Below are 16673 nucleotides of genomic sequence, written 5' to 3'. Positions count from 1 at the left end.
TGCACAAAATATTATGAACTTGTCGGCAAACGTACCAGTATCAAAAAAACTTAAATTACCTGTGTTTACTCATAGCAATGTGCAATTATGGTTATCATTGTGTGAATCTGCGTTCATGCAGCACCCTGACGTGAGCTCACGTGATAAGTTCGATTGCATCGTACAAAAATTTGATCCTAAGCAATTGGCTGATATGACAGAAATTTTGGATAATTGTGTACATTGTGATTTACCGTATGAAAATTTTAAAACTTTGATCACTGCCGAGAATATGAAGTCTTCTACGGAGAGACTTCTCGAGTTCTTACATGGTAACAAAGATCGAGGCCTTAAGCCGACCGAGCTCTTAAAGCGTTTACGTCAGTTAGTTGCTATAAACGGTCGTGTTCCTGAGAATTTTTTTCCTCTTCTTCGCATAGTTTTTCTTGACCGTCTTCCTCCTGGAGTGCGACAACTTTTAACCATCTGTAAGGGTGACGATCTTCAAACGCTCGCCGAACGAGCAGATGACATCATTGCTGCGGGAGAGCCATCTAATTCTGCTCCCACGCAAGATACCAATAAACAGCCAGAAATTAACTTCCACTTGGAGAACCGCATTTCTTCACTCGCGGACCGCCTGGAGGAGCTCCAAACCTCCATTACTGCTTCTTCTGACTCTCGTTCATGTACAACCTCGATGTCTACACTGAGCTCGCCTGCGAATTTTAGGCGCTCGGAGCCGAGTACCTCTCCTCCGAAAATTACGGACTCCACCGACTTCAAACCCAAACCGAGGTCCAATGACTCAAGGCGTGTTTTATGCTATTACCACCTCACATATGGTAATAAGGCACATCGCTGTGAAAAACCTTGCTCTTGGGTCCCAAGAGGCAAGCCAAAAAACGAATAACGCCGAGGGATGGACGAGTGGGCAGCCTCGGCTCCGCAGGACCTACGACACATTCCGCTCTTTTCATGATTCTTGACACTCTTACTGACATTAACTTTTGTGTTGATACAGGATCGACCTTTTCGTTGTTGCCGCGTTGTTATACCGACGTTTCCGAACCGCAATCCAGTCTACGCGCAGCTAATCACACTGCGGTTAACATTTTTGGCAAAAGACCATTGACTTTGTCGCTTGGTTTTGACCGCACATTTGAGTGGACGTTCCGCGTTGCAGACGTAGATTTTCCCATTCTTGGACTGGATTTCTTACGCCATTTTTGTTTAACACCTGACGTTGTTAACGGCCGTCTCCTACAGACGACCCCAGCCGATCCCTGTGTATCGAGTACTGACTTTGCTCCTGATACGGATTTGTCTACTTCATCTACTGATGCTTCTGAAGTTCAACTCTATTCTGATGCCTGTTCACCTTCTGCGAGCACGGCACAGATTCCTGCTGAACTAGCTTTCCTAGAGGAAGAGTTTCCTTCTGTTTTTGAGCTGGAGAACTTCAACCGTCCAGTTCGCCACACAACGGAACACTATATTCCTACCAATGGTCCACCTGTGTGCCAACGGGCACGACGACTATCTCCAGAAAAGCTGGAGGGTCTCCGCAAGGAACTGCAGACGCTCCTTGACTTGGACATTATAGAACCGGCGAACTCTCCATACGGTACACCAGTACACCTTGTACCCAAGCCAAATGGGCGGTACAGAATCACGGGTGATTTTCGCTTGCTCAACAAACAAACCACGAAAGACTCCTACCGCATACCCTATCTTCACGACTTTCTAGACCACCTCTCTGGATCCACTATCTTCTCCAGCCTGGATCTCGTGAAGAGCTACCACCAGATACCCATAGCAAAACAGGATCGTCACAAGACGACCCTTGTGACTCCAATGGGGAGTTACAACTTCAAACGTACAGCTATGGGTCTCTCGGGTGCCGCACAGACGTTTCAGCGCTTCATGGATGAAGTGCTGCGGGGTCTTCCCTATGTCTATTGTTACATTGACGACGTCCTCGTCCATTCTCGAGACTTAGAGGAGCACAAACGCCACCTATCTCAGGTGTTCAAACGTCTTGACCACTACGGTCTCATCCTCAACAAGGAAAAATGTTCCTTTGCGGTACCCGAACTGAAGTTCCTAGGACACCAGCTCGACTCGAGCGGCATACGGCCGCTTCCTGGCAAAGTCTCAGCTATCCTGAACTTTCCTCTACCCACCACCGTAAGACAATTACGATGTTTCCTGGGTATGCTCAACTTCTACCGCATGTTCATACCACACTGTGCGGAAATCCTTCAACCTCTGTACACTTCCTTACCGCCTGGTAAGTCGTCAAAGAAACCTCTGATCTGGACTGACATCATGAAGCATGCTTTTGAGACTGCGAAACAGAGCCTCGCGAAAGTCACGTTACTCTCTCACCCCGTTCATGGTGCTCCCATCCAACTAGTCACAGACGCGTCAGATACTGCCGCTGGCGCTGTTGTTCAACAACTCATCGATGGCGAAGCCAAGCCGCTCATGTTTTTTTCTCGTTTCTTTAATACAGCTCAACAGAAGTATAGTGTCTTTGACAGGGAGCTTACAGCCATGTACCTCGCCGTCCGACATTTCTCCTACTTCCTTGAGTCACGTGATTTCACAATCTTTACAGATCACCGTCCGCTAGCTGCAGCTTTCAGCGCAACGATGGCGAAAGCCACAGCACGACAGTTACGTTACTTGGCCTACGTCAGTGAGTTCTCCACTGATGTTCGCTACTTAAAGGGTAGTGAAAACTTGGTCGCAGACTGTCTCAGTCGCGCTGCGGTCAATGCCATTTATGAAGATGGTATCAACTTCGACTTTTGTGACCTGGCCATTGCTCAACACGATGACACCTCCTTAGCTGACTTTCGTATGAGTCCTACCTCTCTTACGTTGGAAAAACGACTCCTACCTGAACACGGCATCTCCATCGAGGGGGATACCTCAACTGGACGCTTTAGAGTCCTGTTGCCGACGACGTATCGCCAAACAGTTTTTGACAAACTGCACAACCTCAACCACGGAGGAATCAAATCAACACAACGCCTTATTGCTCAACGCTACGTTTGGCCTGACATGAAGGCTGACATTAAAGCTTGGGTTAAGACATGTGTCTCTTGTCAACGCGCCAAAATTCAACGGCACGTCTCGGCGCCTCTAACTCATTTTCCTACTCCTGACAAACGTTTTGCGAATGTCCATGTTGATATCGTTGGAGAACTACCTGAGTCCAGCGGATATTCGTATCTCCTCACCGTTATTGACCGCCACACGCGTTGGGTCGAAGCCCTACCCTTGACCAGTATTACTGCACGTGCATGTGCTGATGCCTTTCTCTGGGGTTGGGTATCACGCTTTGGCGCCCCTGTCACCATGGTCACTGACCGTGGTCGACAATTCACCTCTCTCCTGTGGAAAGAGCTATGCCAATACCTTGGGTGTGATCATCGTACAACTACTGCTTACCACCCTGCTTGCAACGGATTAGTTGAAAGGGTGCATCACACACTCAAAACTGCCATCAGAGCTCAATCCAACCCAAACAACTGGTTCTCCCACCTCGGATTGGCACTCCTGGGCACTCGTGCAGTGATAAAGGAAGATCTTGGTTTTTCTTCTGCTGAAGCCACACTTGGCACCACCCTTCGTTTACCAGGTGATTTTTTTGCAGACCCCGTTGTAGGTCCTGTCAATTCCCACTACGTGAGTCAGTTACGTGATTTTGTCAACAATTTTCCTTACATACGCCCGCGTCATGGCAATCGCTCTGTTTATATGGACGCTGACCTTGACACATGCTCACACGTTTTTATACGACATGATGCAGTGAAGGGACCGTTACGTCCACCTTACGACGGGCCTTACCGTGTAATCGATCGTTGTGAGAAGTACTTTACCGTTGACATCGCTGGTCGCACTGATACAGTTACCATTGACAGATTAAAACCTGCTTATATGGACACTTCCCCTGATGAGGATTTTTCAAGTCATGCCGAAACGTCACTGCCGTTTCGAGACGATACGTTCTTAACTTCTTCGACTTCTTCTATGCAGTACGTTCGTTCCCAGGATAATCCTAGGATTTCCGATGAGCTCCCAGTCTCATCGACCGCTTCACACTACGTGACACGTACCGGCAGAGAAGTCAGGTTACCTACTCGTTTCCGGAAGTGATGAACCCTTGCCTTTACCGTACCTTTCTGCTGTACACAGTTCATTTTTTTACCTTACCTTGAGTCTAGGGATTCTGTGTTCGTGTCCCTTCGTTTCTCTGGTGAGTCTTGAACATCTTTGAGTATGAGTGTGATTCAAAATTTTTAACTTACTTTAGACACCTTCCTTATGAAGGACTCTTACTGCCTTGTATATACTTTGTAGATATTCACCTCCAACACTGCTGTAGACTGGGTGACACAACTTTGAAAGATCAGAAGAAATCTAAGGACTGATTGGACAATTACGGACATTATGTCATCGCGAGCAGGGATACTCTGCATGTCGATCGCTCACGCGATACTGCGGCCGTTCCGCGGGATTTTTATCACATCCGGATTGCTACTCGGAATGACCGTCATGCTAGAAGAACAACGATCATTCTTCTCCGCCTGCTTCATGCCGTAACAACGACCATCAGCCGATTCACCCAGAACTACCAATATTTTTGTCATTTCGTTTTGTATTCTTGTCGTGTGTTCGCATAACTTCGTACCCACTTAGAGGGGGAGCTATGTCGCGGTACTCCCCTCCATGGAACCCAAATAATAATGTGTTTTGTGCATCACTGGGGAGACAAGCTCGTAGTAGCACGTGATTGGTCCTCTCTTCCACAGTTCTGGAATGTGACGTTAGATTTAGTGAGAGCGCAGTGTTTGTTTCTTCGTTATGAGAGATGCGCTCCTCTCTTGTAAGAAGCCATTTTTATTTCTGAAACTTGAAAAAGAAAGTTAGTTCGTTTTGGACGTCTGCTTAACGGTCGCTTATTACAGTCAAGCACTGGATATATGTTTAAATGCATAATCGATTTATTTCGGATCTTGTATCAAAGTAATGATTATATATTGGAGATACAACCCTCAACCTTTGGATGTACAGTAACGTGGAATAAACTACTGGACGCAGTGAACAGTGAACACGGTAATAAGTAGGCTACACAGTTATTGTTATACAGCTACACGGTCGCGTCGCCGAAGCGACTTCCATCACAGTTGCTTCGTAGACCGTGTGGCGCTTAGCAAAGGGCTAAGCTGGTGACCCCAACCCATCCATAAGCGGAAAGGCGACATTGGTGACCCCGACGTGATTGGATTTGGAACGTTGCAACAATTTTTTTATGTAATTTAACTTGGCCTAATTCAGTGTTTCCCAAACTTTTTTTAATAGCGCCCCCCTGGACAACGAACAGAGTATCAAACGCCCCCTCGACAAAAAAAAAGTAAAACCAAAGTTGTTTTCCATTCATTACAACTTAAAGTCCAACTCTAATGAGACAGATGAGGTTGGTGCAATGTCATCAGCCTCTTGATATCGGGTTCCAGTTTGGATAGGAGCAATCTTAAGTCTCCCCGTCTAACTTTGTCAAGACGGTTTCTTTTGTTATCCAGAAGCATTGTCATGGCACTGCAAGCACGCTCCACCAAGTATAGGCTGAGAAAGGCTATGATAAACACTTTGACCCGATTCCACACGTGAGGGTATTTCTCTTTGATTTGGTTCTGCAGCCATAACGATTGATGCGAGATATTAAACTTCGGTTTGAGTGCAAAATCGCTTTGCAGTGTTATCAGTTCCTTCTCAAGAATTCCATGTTCAGAAATATCACAGAATGGGTCGATTATCCAGTCAGGGATTTCTAAATGGAATACATCCTGGAATCGAACTCCCATGTCTTTGTGTACTTCTTGAAGATGATTGCTTTACGTCTCTACATCAACATCAGATATGCCTTTGTCACTGGTATCAAGTTGATGCAAGCTTGAGATTTGGAAAAAGTTTCGTCTATCTAAATTTCTCTGATACAACACGAGCTAATTACTGAAACCAGACAGTGCCGATTTTACTTTGATTAGATTTACTTCGTTACCCAGAAGGGATACATTTAATTCATGAAATTTGGAAAATATGTGGCACGAAACAGCTTAATACGCTTTCAGGATTTTGCTCTATTTCGGTACCACAAACCTAAGTTGTTTCTGGTAGAACACAATGGTCGACTTTCCTTCGCTGAGCAACCAAACATCGGGAGCTCCCACTCTCGCATGTTGCCTTCAACGTCGACTAAAGGGCGTGAGGACTAGTCACCCTCCCCCGCACTGGTAACCCCCGACGTTCAGAACAACGCAAGACACTCTACCTTTGCGTGTCTCGGGCAAACCCAGCCCTCAGACACTAGTGGGATGTTATGAATCAGCTTAATCCGCTTTCGGGATTTAGCTCTATTTCGGTACCACAAACCTAAGTTGTTTCTGGTAGAACACAAGGGTCGACTTGCCTTCGCTGAGAAACCCAACATATAAGGAGCTCCCACTCTCGCATGTAAGGCAAAGTCGACCAAAGGTCGTGAGGACAATAGTCACCCTCTCCCGTAAATATGTCTGACAAGCAGGCGATATCATTTATCACAACCAGAAGGCGATTAGCAAGATCAGGGTGACAACTCTGTAGAAATTCCACGAGAGTTTCAAACAGCGAATGAAATCGTGCAAGGCAATTTTCCTTGAAAAGCCATCGTAGTCTACTTCGGTGTGAAGTAGTAAGCACTCAAAAGATTGGATTTGCGTAATCGCAGTCCTTCAAAGTAAGTCATGCGTTACGACCCAACAAACTTGTAAGGTACTGCGAAGCGACGTTGCCAACATAATTGCATGATAACAAAATGCTTTGCGATCCTCTTGTAAATGCCCCGATTTACTCTCAGCGCCCCCCAATCGCCCACTTTATAGCCAGCGCCCTCTTCATGGTTGCAAACGCCCCCAGGGGGGCGCTGGCGCCCACTTTGGGAACCACTGGCCTAATTCAACCAACATGGAGTTTATTGTTATTATAGTGTCACTTTTGGCTATTGTGACGTCATTTTTAACTACCTTACTGTATTTCGTAGTGCGTAGCATTAATACTAAGGCAAATAATAACGCCACAGAGGCTTTTCACACTGCTGCACAAAATATTATGAACTTGTCGGCAAACGTACCAGTATCAAAAAAACTTAAATTACCTGTGTTTACTCATAGCAATGTGCAATTATGGTTATCATTGTGTGAATCTGCGTTCATGCAGCACCCTGACGTGAGCTCACGTGATAAGTTCGATTGCATCGTACAAAAATTTGATCCTAAGCAATTGGCTGATATGACAGAAATTTTGGATAATTGTGTACATTGTGATTTACCGTATGAAAATTTTAAAACTTTGATCACTGCCGAGAATATGAAGTCTTCTACGGAGAGACTTCTCGAGTTCTTACATGGTAACAAAGATCGAGGCCTTAAGCCGACCGAGCTCTTAAAGCGTTTACGTCAGTTAGTTGCTATAAACGGTCGTGTTCCTGAGAATTTTTTTCCTCTTCTTCGCATAGTTTTTCTTGACCGTCTTCCTCCTGGAGTGCGACAACTTTTAACCATCTGTAAGGGTGACGATCTTCAAACGCTCGCCGAACGAGCAGATGACATCATTGCTGCGGGAGAGCCATCTAATTCTGCTCCCACGCAAGATACCAATAAACAGCCAGAAATTAACTTCCACTTGGAGAACCGCATTTCTTCACTCGCGGACCGCCTGGAGGAGCTCCAAACCTCCATTACTGCTTCTTCTGACTCTCGTTCATGTACAACCTCGATGTCTACACTGAGCTCGCCTGCGAATTTTAGGCGCTCGGAGCCGAGTACCTCTCCTCCGAAAATTACGGACTCCACCGACTTCAAACCCAAACCGAGGTCCAATGACTCAAGGCGTGTTTTATGCTATTACCACCTCACATATGGTAATAAGGCACATCGCTGTGAAAAACCTTGCTCTTGGGTCCCAAGAGGCAAGCCAAAAAACGAATAACGCCGAGGGATGGACGAGTGGGCAGCCTCGGCTCCGCAGGACCTACGACACATTCCGCTCTTTTCATGATTCTTGACACTCTTACTGACATTAACTTTTGTGTTGATACAGGATCGACCTTTTCGTTGTTGCCGCGTTGTTATACCGACGTTTCCGAACCGCAATCCAGTCTACGCGCAGCTAATCACACTGCGGTTAACATTTTTGGCAAAAGACCATTGACTTTGTCGCTTGGTTTTGACCGCACATTTGAGTGGACGTTCCGCGTTGCAGACGTAGATTTTCCCATTCTTGGACTGGATTTCTTACGCCATTTTTGTTTAACACCTGACGTTGTTAACGGCCGTCTCCTACAGACGACCCCAGCCGATCCCTGTGTATCGAGTACTGACTTTGCTCCTGATACGGATTTGTCTACTTCATCTACTGATGCTTCTGAAGTTCAACTCTATTCTGATGCCTGTTCACCTTCTGCGAGCACGGCACAGATTCCTGCTGAACTAGCTTTCCTAGAGGAAGAGTTTCCTTCTGTTTTTGAGCTGGAGAACTTCAACCGTCCAGTTCGCCACACAACGGAACACTATATTCCTACCAATGGTCCACCTGTGTGCCAACGGGCACGACGACTATCTCCAGAAAAGCTGGAGGGTCTCCGCAAGGAACTGCAGACGCTCCTTGACTTGGACATTATAGAACCGGCGAACTCTCCATACGGTACACCAGTACACCTTGTACCCAAGCCAAATGGGCGGTACAGAATCACGGGTGATTTTCGCTTGCTCAACAAACAAACCACGAAAGACTCCTACCGCATACCCTATCTTCACGACTTTCTAGACCACCTCTCTGGATCCACTATCTTCTCCAGCCTGGATCTCGTGAAGAGCTACCACCAGATACCCATAGCAAAACAGGATCGTCACAAGACGACCCTTGTGACTCCAATGGGGAGTTACAACTTCAAACGTACAGCTATGGGTCTCTCGGGTGCCGCACAGACGTTTCAGCGCTTCATGGATGAAGTGCTGCGGGGTCTTCCCTATGTCTATTGTTACATTGACGACGTCCTCGTCCATTCTCGAGACTTAGAGGAGCACAAACGCCACCTATCTCAGGTGTTCAAACGTCTTGACCACTACGGTCTCATCCTCAACAAGGAAAAATGTTCCTTTGCGGTACCCGAACTGAAGTTCCTAGGACACCAGCTCGACTCGAGCGGCATACGGCCGCTTCCTGGCAAAGTCTCAGCTATCCTGAACTTTCCTCTACCCACCACCGTAAGACAATTACGATGTTTCCTGGGTATGCTCAACTTCTACCGCATGTTCATACCACACTGTGCGGAAATCCTTCAACCTCTGTACACTTCCTTACCGCCTGGTAAGTCGTCAAAGAAACCTCTGATCTGGACTGACATCATGAAGCATGCTTTTGAGACTGCGAAACAGAGCCTCGCGAAAGTCACGTTACTCTCTCACCCCGTTCATGGTGCTCCCATCCAACTAGTCACAGACGCGTCAGATACTGCCGCTGGCGCTGTTGTTCAACAACTCATCGATGGCGAAGCCAAGCCGCTCATGTTTTTTTCTCGTTTCTTTAATACAGCTCAACAGAAGTATAGTGTCTTTGACAGGGAGCTTACAGCCATGTACCTCGCCGTCCGACATTTCTCCTACTTCCTTGAGTCACGTGATTTCACAATCTTTACAGATCACCGTCCGCTAGCTGCAGCTTTCAGCGCAACGATGGCGAAAGCCACAGCACGACAGTTACGTTACTTGGCCTACGTCAGTGAGTTCTCCACTGATGTTCGCTACTTAAAGGGTAGTGAAAACTTGGTCGCAGACTGTCTCAGTCGCGCTGCGGTCAATGCCATTTATGAAGATGGTATCAACTTCGACTTTTGTGACCTGGCCATTGCTCAACACGATGACACCTCCTTAGCTGACTTTCGTATGAGTCCTACCTCTCTTACGTTGGAAAAACGACTCCTACCTGAACACGGCATCTCCATCGAGGGGGATACCTCAACTGGACGCTTTAGAGTCCTGTTGCCGACGACGTATCGCCAAACAGTTTTTGACAAACTGCACAACCTCAACCACGGAGGAATCAAATCAACACAACGCCTTATTGCTCAACGCTACGTTTGGCCTGACATGAAGGCTGACATTAAAGCTTGGGTTAAGACATGTGTCTCTTGTCAACGCGCCAAAATTCAACGGCACGTCTCGGCGCCTCTAACTCATTTTCCTACTCCTGACAAACGTTTTGCGAATGTCCATGTTGATATCGTTGGAGAACTACCTGAGTCCAGCGGATATTCGTATCTCCTCACCGTTATTGACCGCCACACGCGTTGGGTCGAAGCCCTACCCTTGACCAGTATTACTGCACGTGCATGTGCTGATGCCTTTCTCTGGGGTTGGGTATCACGCTTTGGCGCCCCTGTCACCATGGTCACTGACCGTGGTCGACAATTCACCTCTCTCCTGTGGAAAGAGCTATGCCAATACCTTGGGTGTGATCATCGTACAACTACTGCTTACCACCCTGCTTGCAACGGATTAGTTGAAAGGGTGCATCACACACTCAAAACTGCCATCAGAGCTCAATCCAACCCAAACAACTGGTTCTCCCACCTCGGATTGGCACTCCTGGGCACTCGTGCAGTGATAAAGGAAGATCTTGGTTTTTCTTCTGCTGAAGCCACACTTGGCACCACCCTTCGTTTACCAGGTGATTTTTTTGCAGACCCCGTTGTAGGTCCTGTCAATTCCCACTACGTGAGTCAGTTACGTGATTTTGTCAACAATTTTCCTTACATACGCCCGCGTCATGGCAATCGCTCTGTTTATATGGACGCTGACCTTGACACATGCTCACACGTTTTTATACGACATGATGCAGTGAAGGGACCGTTACGTCCACCTTACGACGGGCCTTACCGTGTAATCGATCGTTGTGAGAAGTACTTTACCGTTGACATCGCTGGTCGCACTGATACAGTTACCATTGACAGATTAAAACCTGCTTATATGGACACTTCCCCTGATGAGGATTTTTCAAGTCATGCCGAAACGTCACTGCCGTTTCGAGACGATACGTTCTTAACTTCTTCGACTTCTTCTATGCAGTACGTTCGTTCCCAGGATAATCCTAGGATTTCCGATGAGCTCCCAGTCTCATCGACCGCTTCACACTACGTGACACGTACCGGCAGAGAAGTCAGGTTACCTACTCGTTTCCGGAAGTGATGAACCCTTGCCTTTACCGTACCTTTCTGCTGTACACAGTTCATTTTTTTACCTTACCTTGAGTCTAGGGATTCTGTGTTCGTGTCCCTTCGTTTCTCTGGTGAGTCTTGAACATCTTTGAGTATGAGTGTGATTCAAAATTTTTAACTTACTTTAGACACCTTCCTTATGAAGGACTCTTACTGCCTTGTATATACTTTGTAGATATTCACCTCCAACACTGCTGTAGACTGGGTGACACAACTTTGAAAGATCAGAAGAAATCTAAGGACTGATTGGACAATTACGGACATTATGTCATCGCGAGCAGGGATACTCTGCATGTCGATCGCTCACGCGATACTGCGGCCGTTCCGCGGGATTTTTATCACATCCGGATTGCTACTCGGAATGACCGTCATGCTAGAAGAACAACGATCATTCTTCTCCGCCTGCTTCATGCCGTAACAACGACCATCAGCCGATTCACCCAGAACTACCAATATTTTTGTCATTTCGTTTTGTATTCTTGTCGTGTGTTCGCATAACTTCGTACCCACTTAGAGGGGGAGCTATGTCGCGGTACTCCCCTCCATGGAACCCAAATAATAATGTGTTTTGTGCATCACTGGGGAGACAAGCTCGTAGTAGCACGTGATTGGTCCTCTCTTCCACAGTTCTGGAATGTGACGTTAGATTTAGTGAGAGCGCAGTGTTTGTTTCTTCGTTATGAGAGATGCGCTCCTCTCTTGTAAGAAGCCATTTTTATTTCTGAAACTTGAAAAAGAAAGTTAGTTCGTTTTGGACGTCTGCTTAACGGTCGCTTATTACAGTCAAGCACTGGATATATGTTTAAATGCATAATCGATTTATTTCGGATCTTGTATCAAAGTAATGATTATATATTGGAGATACAACCCTCAACCTTTGGATGTACAGTAACGTGGAATAAACTACTGGACGCAGTGAACAGTGAACACGGTAATAAGTAGGCTACACAGTTATTGTTATACAGCTACACGGTCGCGTCGCCGAAGCGACTTCCATCACAGTTGCTTCGTAGACCGTGTGGCGCTTAGCAAAGGGCTAAGCTGGTGACCCCAACCCATCCATAAGCGGAAAGGCGACATGTGCAATACGCCTAAGCAAACATCACGCGTTTTTCCCAAGACACAGGGGGTCCGAAGTGAGAGGTGGGCCCGGAATGACTCTTCGTACCCTCAGTAAAAATTTCTTTCAGAGGCCCTGTAAGCAACACGTACCGTAATCGTTTTATACTAGAAGATCTAAACTTGTTCCACAACTGGGATGCGTAAATAGACATACAATACACTATCGGTGCCAATTGTCATTTTACGGTAAACAGAGATTATTTACGATAAACAGAAGCCCTTTTACTCTCAGACGTATTAAAAGCCTTCATACCCCCTTCTCTAGATATCCCTGTTTTGCACACATTCAAAACACGAAAACTTTAATATTTTGGCCACATGATTTGAATGAATTCAATCCAAAGATCACCAACAGACTCACCAACGACAAGCAACATCCAAAGACAATCCAACAGACCGGAATGGAAAATGAATGAAAAAATAAAATATAGGCACACACTTCTCTGAACTAGAAGTAACGATATTAAACAAGTGCACAAGATTGAGCAAAAAAAACGTAATTATAAAACGCTTCGTTTCCACCAATCACTGACGAGAAGAAAGAACCAAATACCTCCAATAATACTAGGAACAAAACTATCAAAATGTGTGTCACTGTCAATTTTTTGAACATGTTGAAAATTGAAACCAGCTGTAGGATACTGAAGATACGTTAGTAGGCTTACGCTACAGTAGACCTATTTAGACTACCGTAGCCTACTGATAAACTTACAAAAATGTCGTAGTTCATTTTATAGGCCTACTTTTACAGAAACTCTTGTTAACGTGCGCAATGAATTTGCTGACAGAAAGCATGAATTTGCTTCAATAAAAGAAAAACTCTTAAGTTTTTTGTTTCTTGTATCCAGGCTTACACCCTTCATACGATTGTTCAAAGGTAGGTGGTAACTATTGTCTAGAACAGGGCTACTCAACTAATGTTAGCAAAGGTCGATTTTGACAAGTTGAATATTTTTGCGGTCCGGTGAATATTTCCCTGCATATTACCATACAATGTGAAAACCTCCCCTGGCTTGTCCCAAGTATTGGTTCCCCTTGTTCACCATATCAAAAGATAAACTGGGACAAAGTTTCCAAGCTCCAGTTAGTCAAATACTATGATGAAACTGAACAGCTAATTTCACAAATTTCATTGCCCTCCACTGCTATCTGCTGCAAGAGCTCTATGTGCTGCTATTCATCACATTTAGAAGAAATTAACAATTTTTACAATGGTATTGTTCATGCCCTGGCCAGTGCTTCCCATAACTCATTCCAACGCAGTATTTGCAGCAACAGAAGGTTCTCTGTATGCGGTTGGAACACAGCAGTGAGAAGTGCTCACAGCACAGCTCGTGAGGCATACTTGACTTGGCTGGATCACGGCAAGCCCAGACATGGCCCCATTTGCTCGCATATGTCCACTACAAGAAGACAATTTAAGCATGCTCTACGCCAGAGGTGTGCAACGTGCGGCCCGCGGGCCAAATGCGGCCCGCGAAGAAAAATTGTGCGGCCCGCGAAGATGTGCCAATTTTGAATTGTGTGCGGCCCGCGAAATGTGTTTATAATTTAGTTTAGTCTGGTACGTGCAAACAATTCATTGTAGAGTGGATTATTGTACATTTCGCACCTTCTGTTAACCATTTTAAAAATCTCTCATCGGCCACCGCTAATGCGATTGTATTTAATTATTTGGAACGTGAGTAGATCAGAGGGACAGAATTGTACAGAGAATAGCTCAAACTATGAATCTGTAGTCTGACGGTAATTTTGTGAAGCAGTGTTTTATCGATGTCGCAAAAAAAATGTGCCCTAACCTAGAATGAAGAGTGAGTTCGAGAAAATAAGTCTGTCACGGTGGATGATAGCGAGGCGTATCGATAATCTTGCATGTGATATTAGTGACACTCTCAGGGATAAGGTGAAGAACTTTATTTCATGGAGTTTTGCGATCGATGAAAGTACGGACCAGAAGGACACAACACAGTTGGCCATATTTGTAGAAAGAGTGGACAAAAAACCTTGAACGAAACGGAAGAGCTTCTGTCACCAGGGCTTCCAAGAGCCCTGCCGGGCCCCGGTGCAAATGTTGCTGCCGGGCCCCCCAGCGCAACATGTCGCGTGATATCTCACTAATCACAAGCAAAATTGTCAGATAGCGTGTCAGATAGCAAAATTGTCAAATAGCGTTGTCAGATATGGAATTCTGCCATAATTTGAAGAAAAGTTTATAGCTGTTGAAAACAAAAATTTTGTATTTTGGATATTTTTTTTAGTCCTGGGCAAAAATCAAAACCCTAACCTTTCCTAACTCTGGCAACACCTGATTGTAACCATGGCAACAAGTGGGTAAAATCATCAGCCATTTCGAAGATAAAAATTGCGATACTATCCGACATGGCTGACATAGCATTGCATAATGCATATGTGTCCTTACAGCTTTACATTAACATACAATACCATTTCTGACGTTGAAATCTGCAGAGAGTAGGGCAGCAAACTTAGGATGAATGCATTGCTATTGTTCATGACATTTAAGAAATACCAACTTCAATATAAAAAATACCAACTTCATATAAGAAACACCAACTTCAAAATATTAAAAATTTTTTATGCAAAATTGACCTTAAGAGTTAAGTGAGACTACCCGTGACAACACCGAGAATCGAACCCAGGTCGCTGGAGTGAGGTGCCACTCCACTAACCGCTACGCCACTCCTTGCCCATTGCGATTGCAGCCTTTTAAGAGTTAAGTGAGACTACCCGTGACAACACCGAGAATCGAACCCAGGTCGATGGAGTGAGATGCCACTCCACTAACCGCTACTCACACCTTGCCCATTGCGATTGCAGCCTTTTAAGAGTTAAGTGAGACTACCCGTAAAAACACCGAGAATCGAACCCAGATGGAGTGAGGTGCCACTCCACTAACTGCTACGCCACACCTTGCCCATTGCGATTGCAGCCTTTTAAGAGTTAAGTGAGACTACCCGTGACAACACCGACAATCGAACCCAGGTCGATAGAATGAGGTGCCACTCCACTAACTGCTACGCCAGTCCTTGCCCATTGCGATTGCAGCCTTTTAAGAGTTAAGTGAGACTACCAGTGACAACACCGAGAATCGAACCCAGGTCGATAGAGTGAAGTGCCACTACCCGTGACAACACCGAGAATCAAACCCAGGTCGATAGAGTGAGATGCCACTCCACTTACGCCACACCTTGCCCATTGCGATTGCAGCCTTTTAAGAGTTAAGTGAGACTACCCGTGACAACACCGAGAATCGAACCCAGGTTGGTAGAGTGAGGTGCTACTCCACTAACCGCTACGCCACTACTTGCCCATTGCGATTGCAGCCTTTTAAGAGTTATGTGAAACTACCCGTGACAACACCGAGAATCGCACCCAGGTCGATAGATTGAGGTTCCACTTCACTTACCGCCACGCCACTCCTTGCCCATTGTGATTGCCGCCTTTTAAGAGTTAAGTGAGACTACCCGTGAAAACACCGAGAATCGAACCCAGGTTGGTAGAGTGAGGTGCCACTCCACTAACCGCTACGCCAGTCCTTGCCCATTGCGATTGCAGCCTTTTAAGAGTTAAGTGAGACTACCGTGACAACACCGAGAATCGAACCCAGGTCGGTAGAGTGAGGTGCCACTCCACTAACCGCTACTCCACTCCTTGCCCATTGCGATTGCAGCTTTTTAACAGTTATGTGAAACTACCCGTGACAACACCGAGAATCGCACCCAGGTCGATAGATTGAGGTTCCACTTCACTTACCGCCACGCCACTCCTTGCCCATTGTGATTGCCGCCTTTTAAGAGTTAAGTGAGACTACCCGTGAAAACACCGAGAATCGAACCCAGGTTGGTAGAGTGAGGTGCCACTCCACTAACCGCTACGCCAGTCCTTGCCCATTGCGATTGCAGCCTTTTAAGAGTTAAGTGAGACTACCGTGACAACACCGAGAATCGAACCCAGGTCGGTAGAGTGAGGTGCCACTCCACTAACCGCTACTCCACTCCTTGCCCATTGCGATTGCAGCTTTTTAACAGTTATGTGAAACTACCCGTGACAACACCGAGAATCGAACCCAGGTCGATAGATTGGGGTGCCACTTCACTTACCGCTACTCCACTCCTTGCCCATTGCGATTGCAGCCTTTTAAAGTCAAAAAGTTTTATTCAGGCAAAGTCACTCAGGGCTGCCAGAGCTTGTTTTTTTAATGCATCTGTGTTTTCATTTTTGAGTCTGG

At 45.9% G+C, this 16673-nt stretch overlaps 2 protein-coding genes across 2 annotated transcripts in view; one reads left to right on the top strand and one right to left on the bottom strand.

The window, feature by feature from the left end:
* Window positions 1-5453: 5453 nt before the first annotated feature.
* On the bottom strand, window positions 5454-5858 carry LOC145776151 (SCAN domain-containing protein 3-like). Its single transcript, XM_082587551.1, has one exon. The coding sequence runs from the start codon at window positions 5856-5858 to the stop codon at window positions 5454-5456; it is 405 nt and encodes a 134-aa protein (XP_082443677.1).
* A 319-nt stretch (window positions 5859-6177) lies between these two features.
* Window positions 6178-16673, top strand: part of LOC145776150 (autophagy-related protein 2 homolog B-like) — a 38127-nt gene continuing 27631 nt past the window's right edge. Inside the window, exons 1-3 of the mRNA XM_082587550.1 lie at window positions 6178-6287; window positions 7203-7951; window positions 8131-11251. Coding sequence (XP_082443676.1) covers window positions 6178-6287; window positions 7203-7951; window positions 8131-11251 — 3980 coding nt within the window. The remainder of the gene's footprint in view (window positions 6288-7202; window positions 7952-8130; window positions 11252-16673) is intronic.

The sequence above is a fragment of the Aplidium turbinatum genome, chromosome 8 (assembly GCF_918807975.1).
Source record: "Aplidium turbinatum chromosome 8, kaAplTurb1.1, whole genome shotgun sequence".
Classification (NCBI taxonomy): Eukaryota; Metazoa; Chordata; class Ascidiacea; order Aplousobranchia; family Polyclinidae; genus Aplidium; species Aplidium turbinatum.
This window is presented reverse-complemented; position numbering and strand designations above follow the sequence as displayed.

Bases quoted from the DNA above. Each gene is read 5' to 3' on its own strand.
- LOC145776151 (XM_082587551.1), bottom strand. From the start codon at position 5,858: ATGGGAGTTCGATTCCAGGATGTATTCCATTTAGAAATCCCTGACTGG.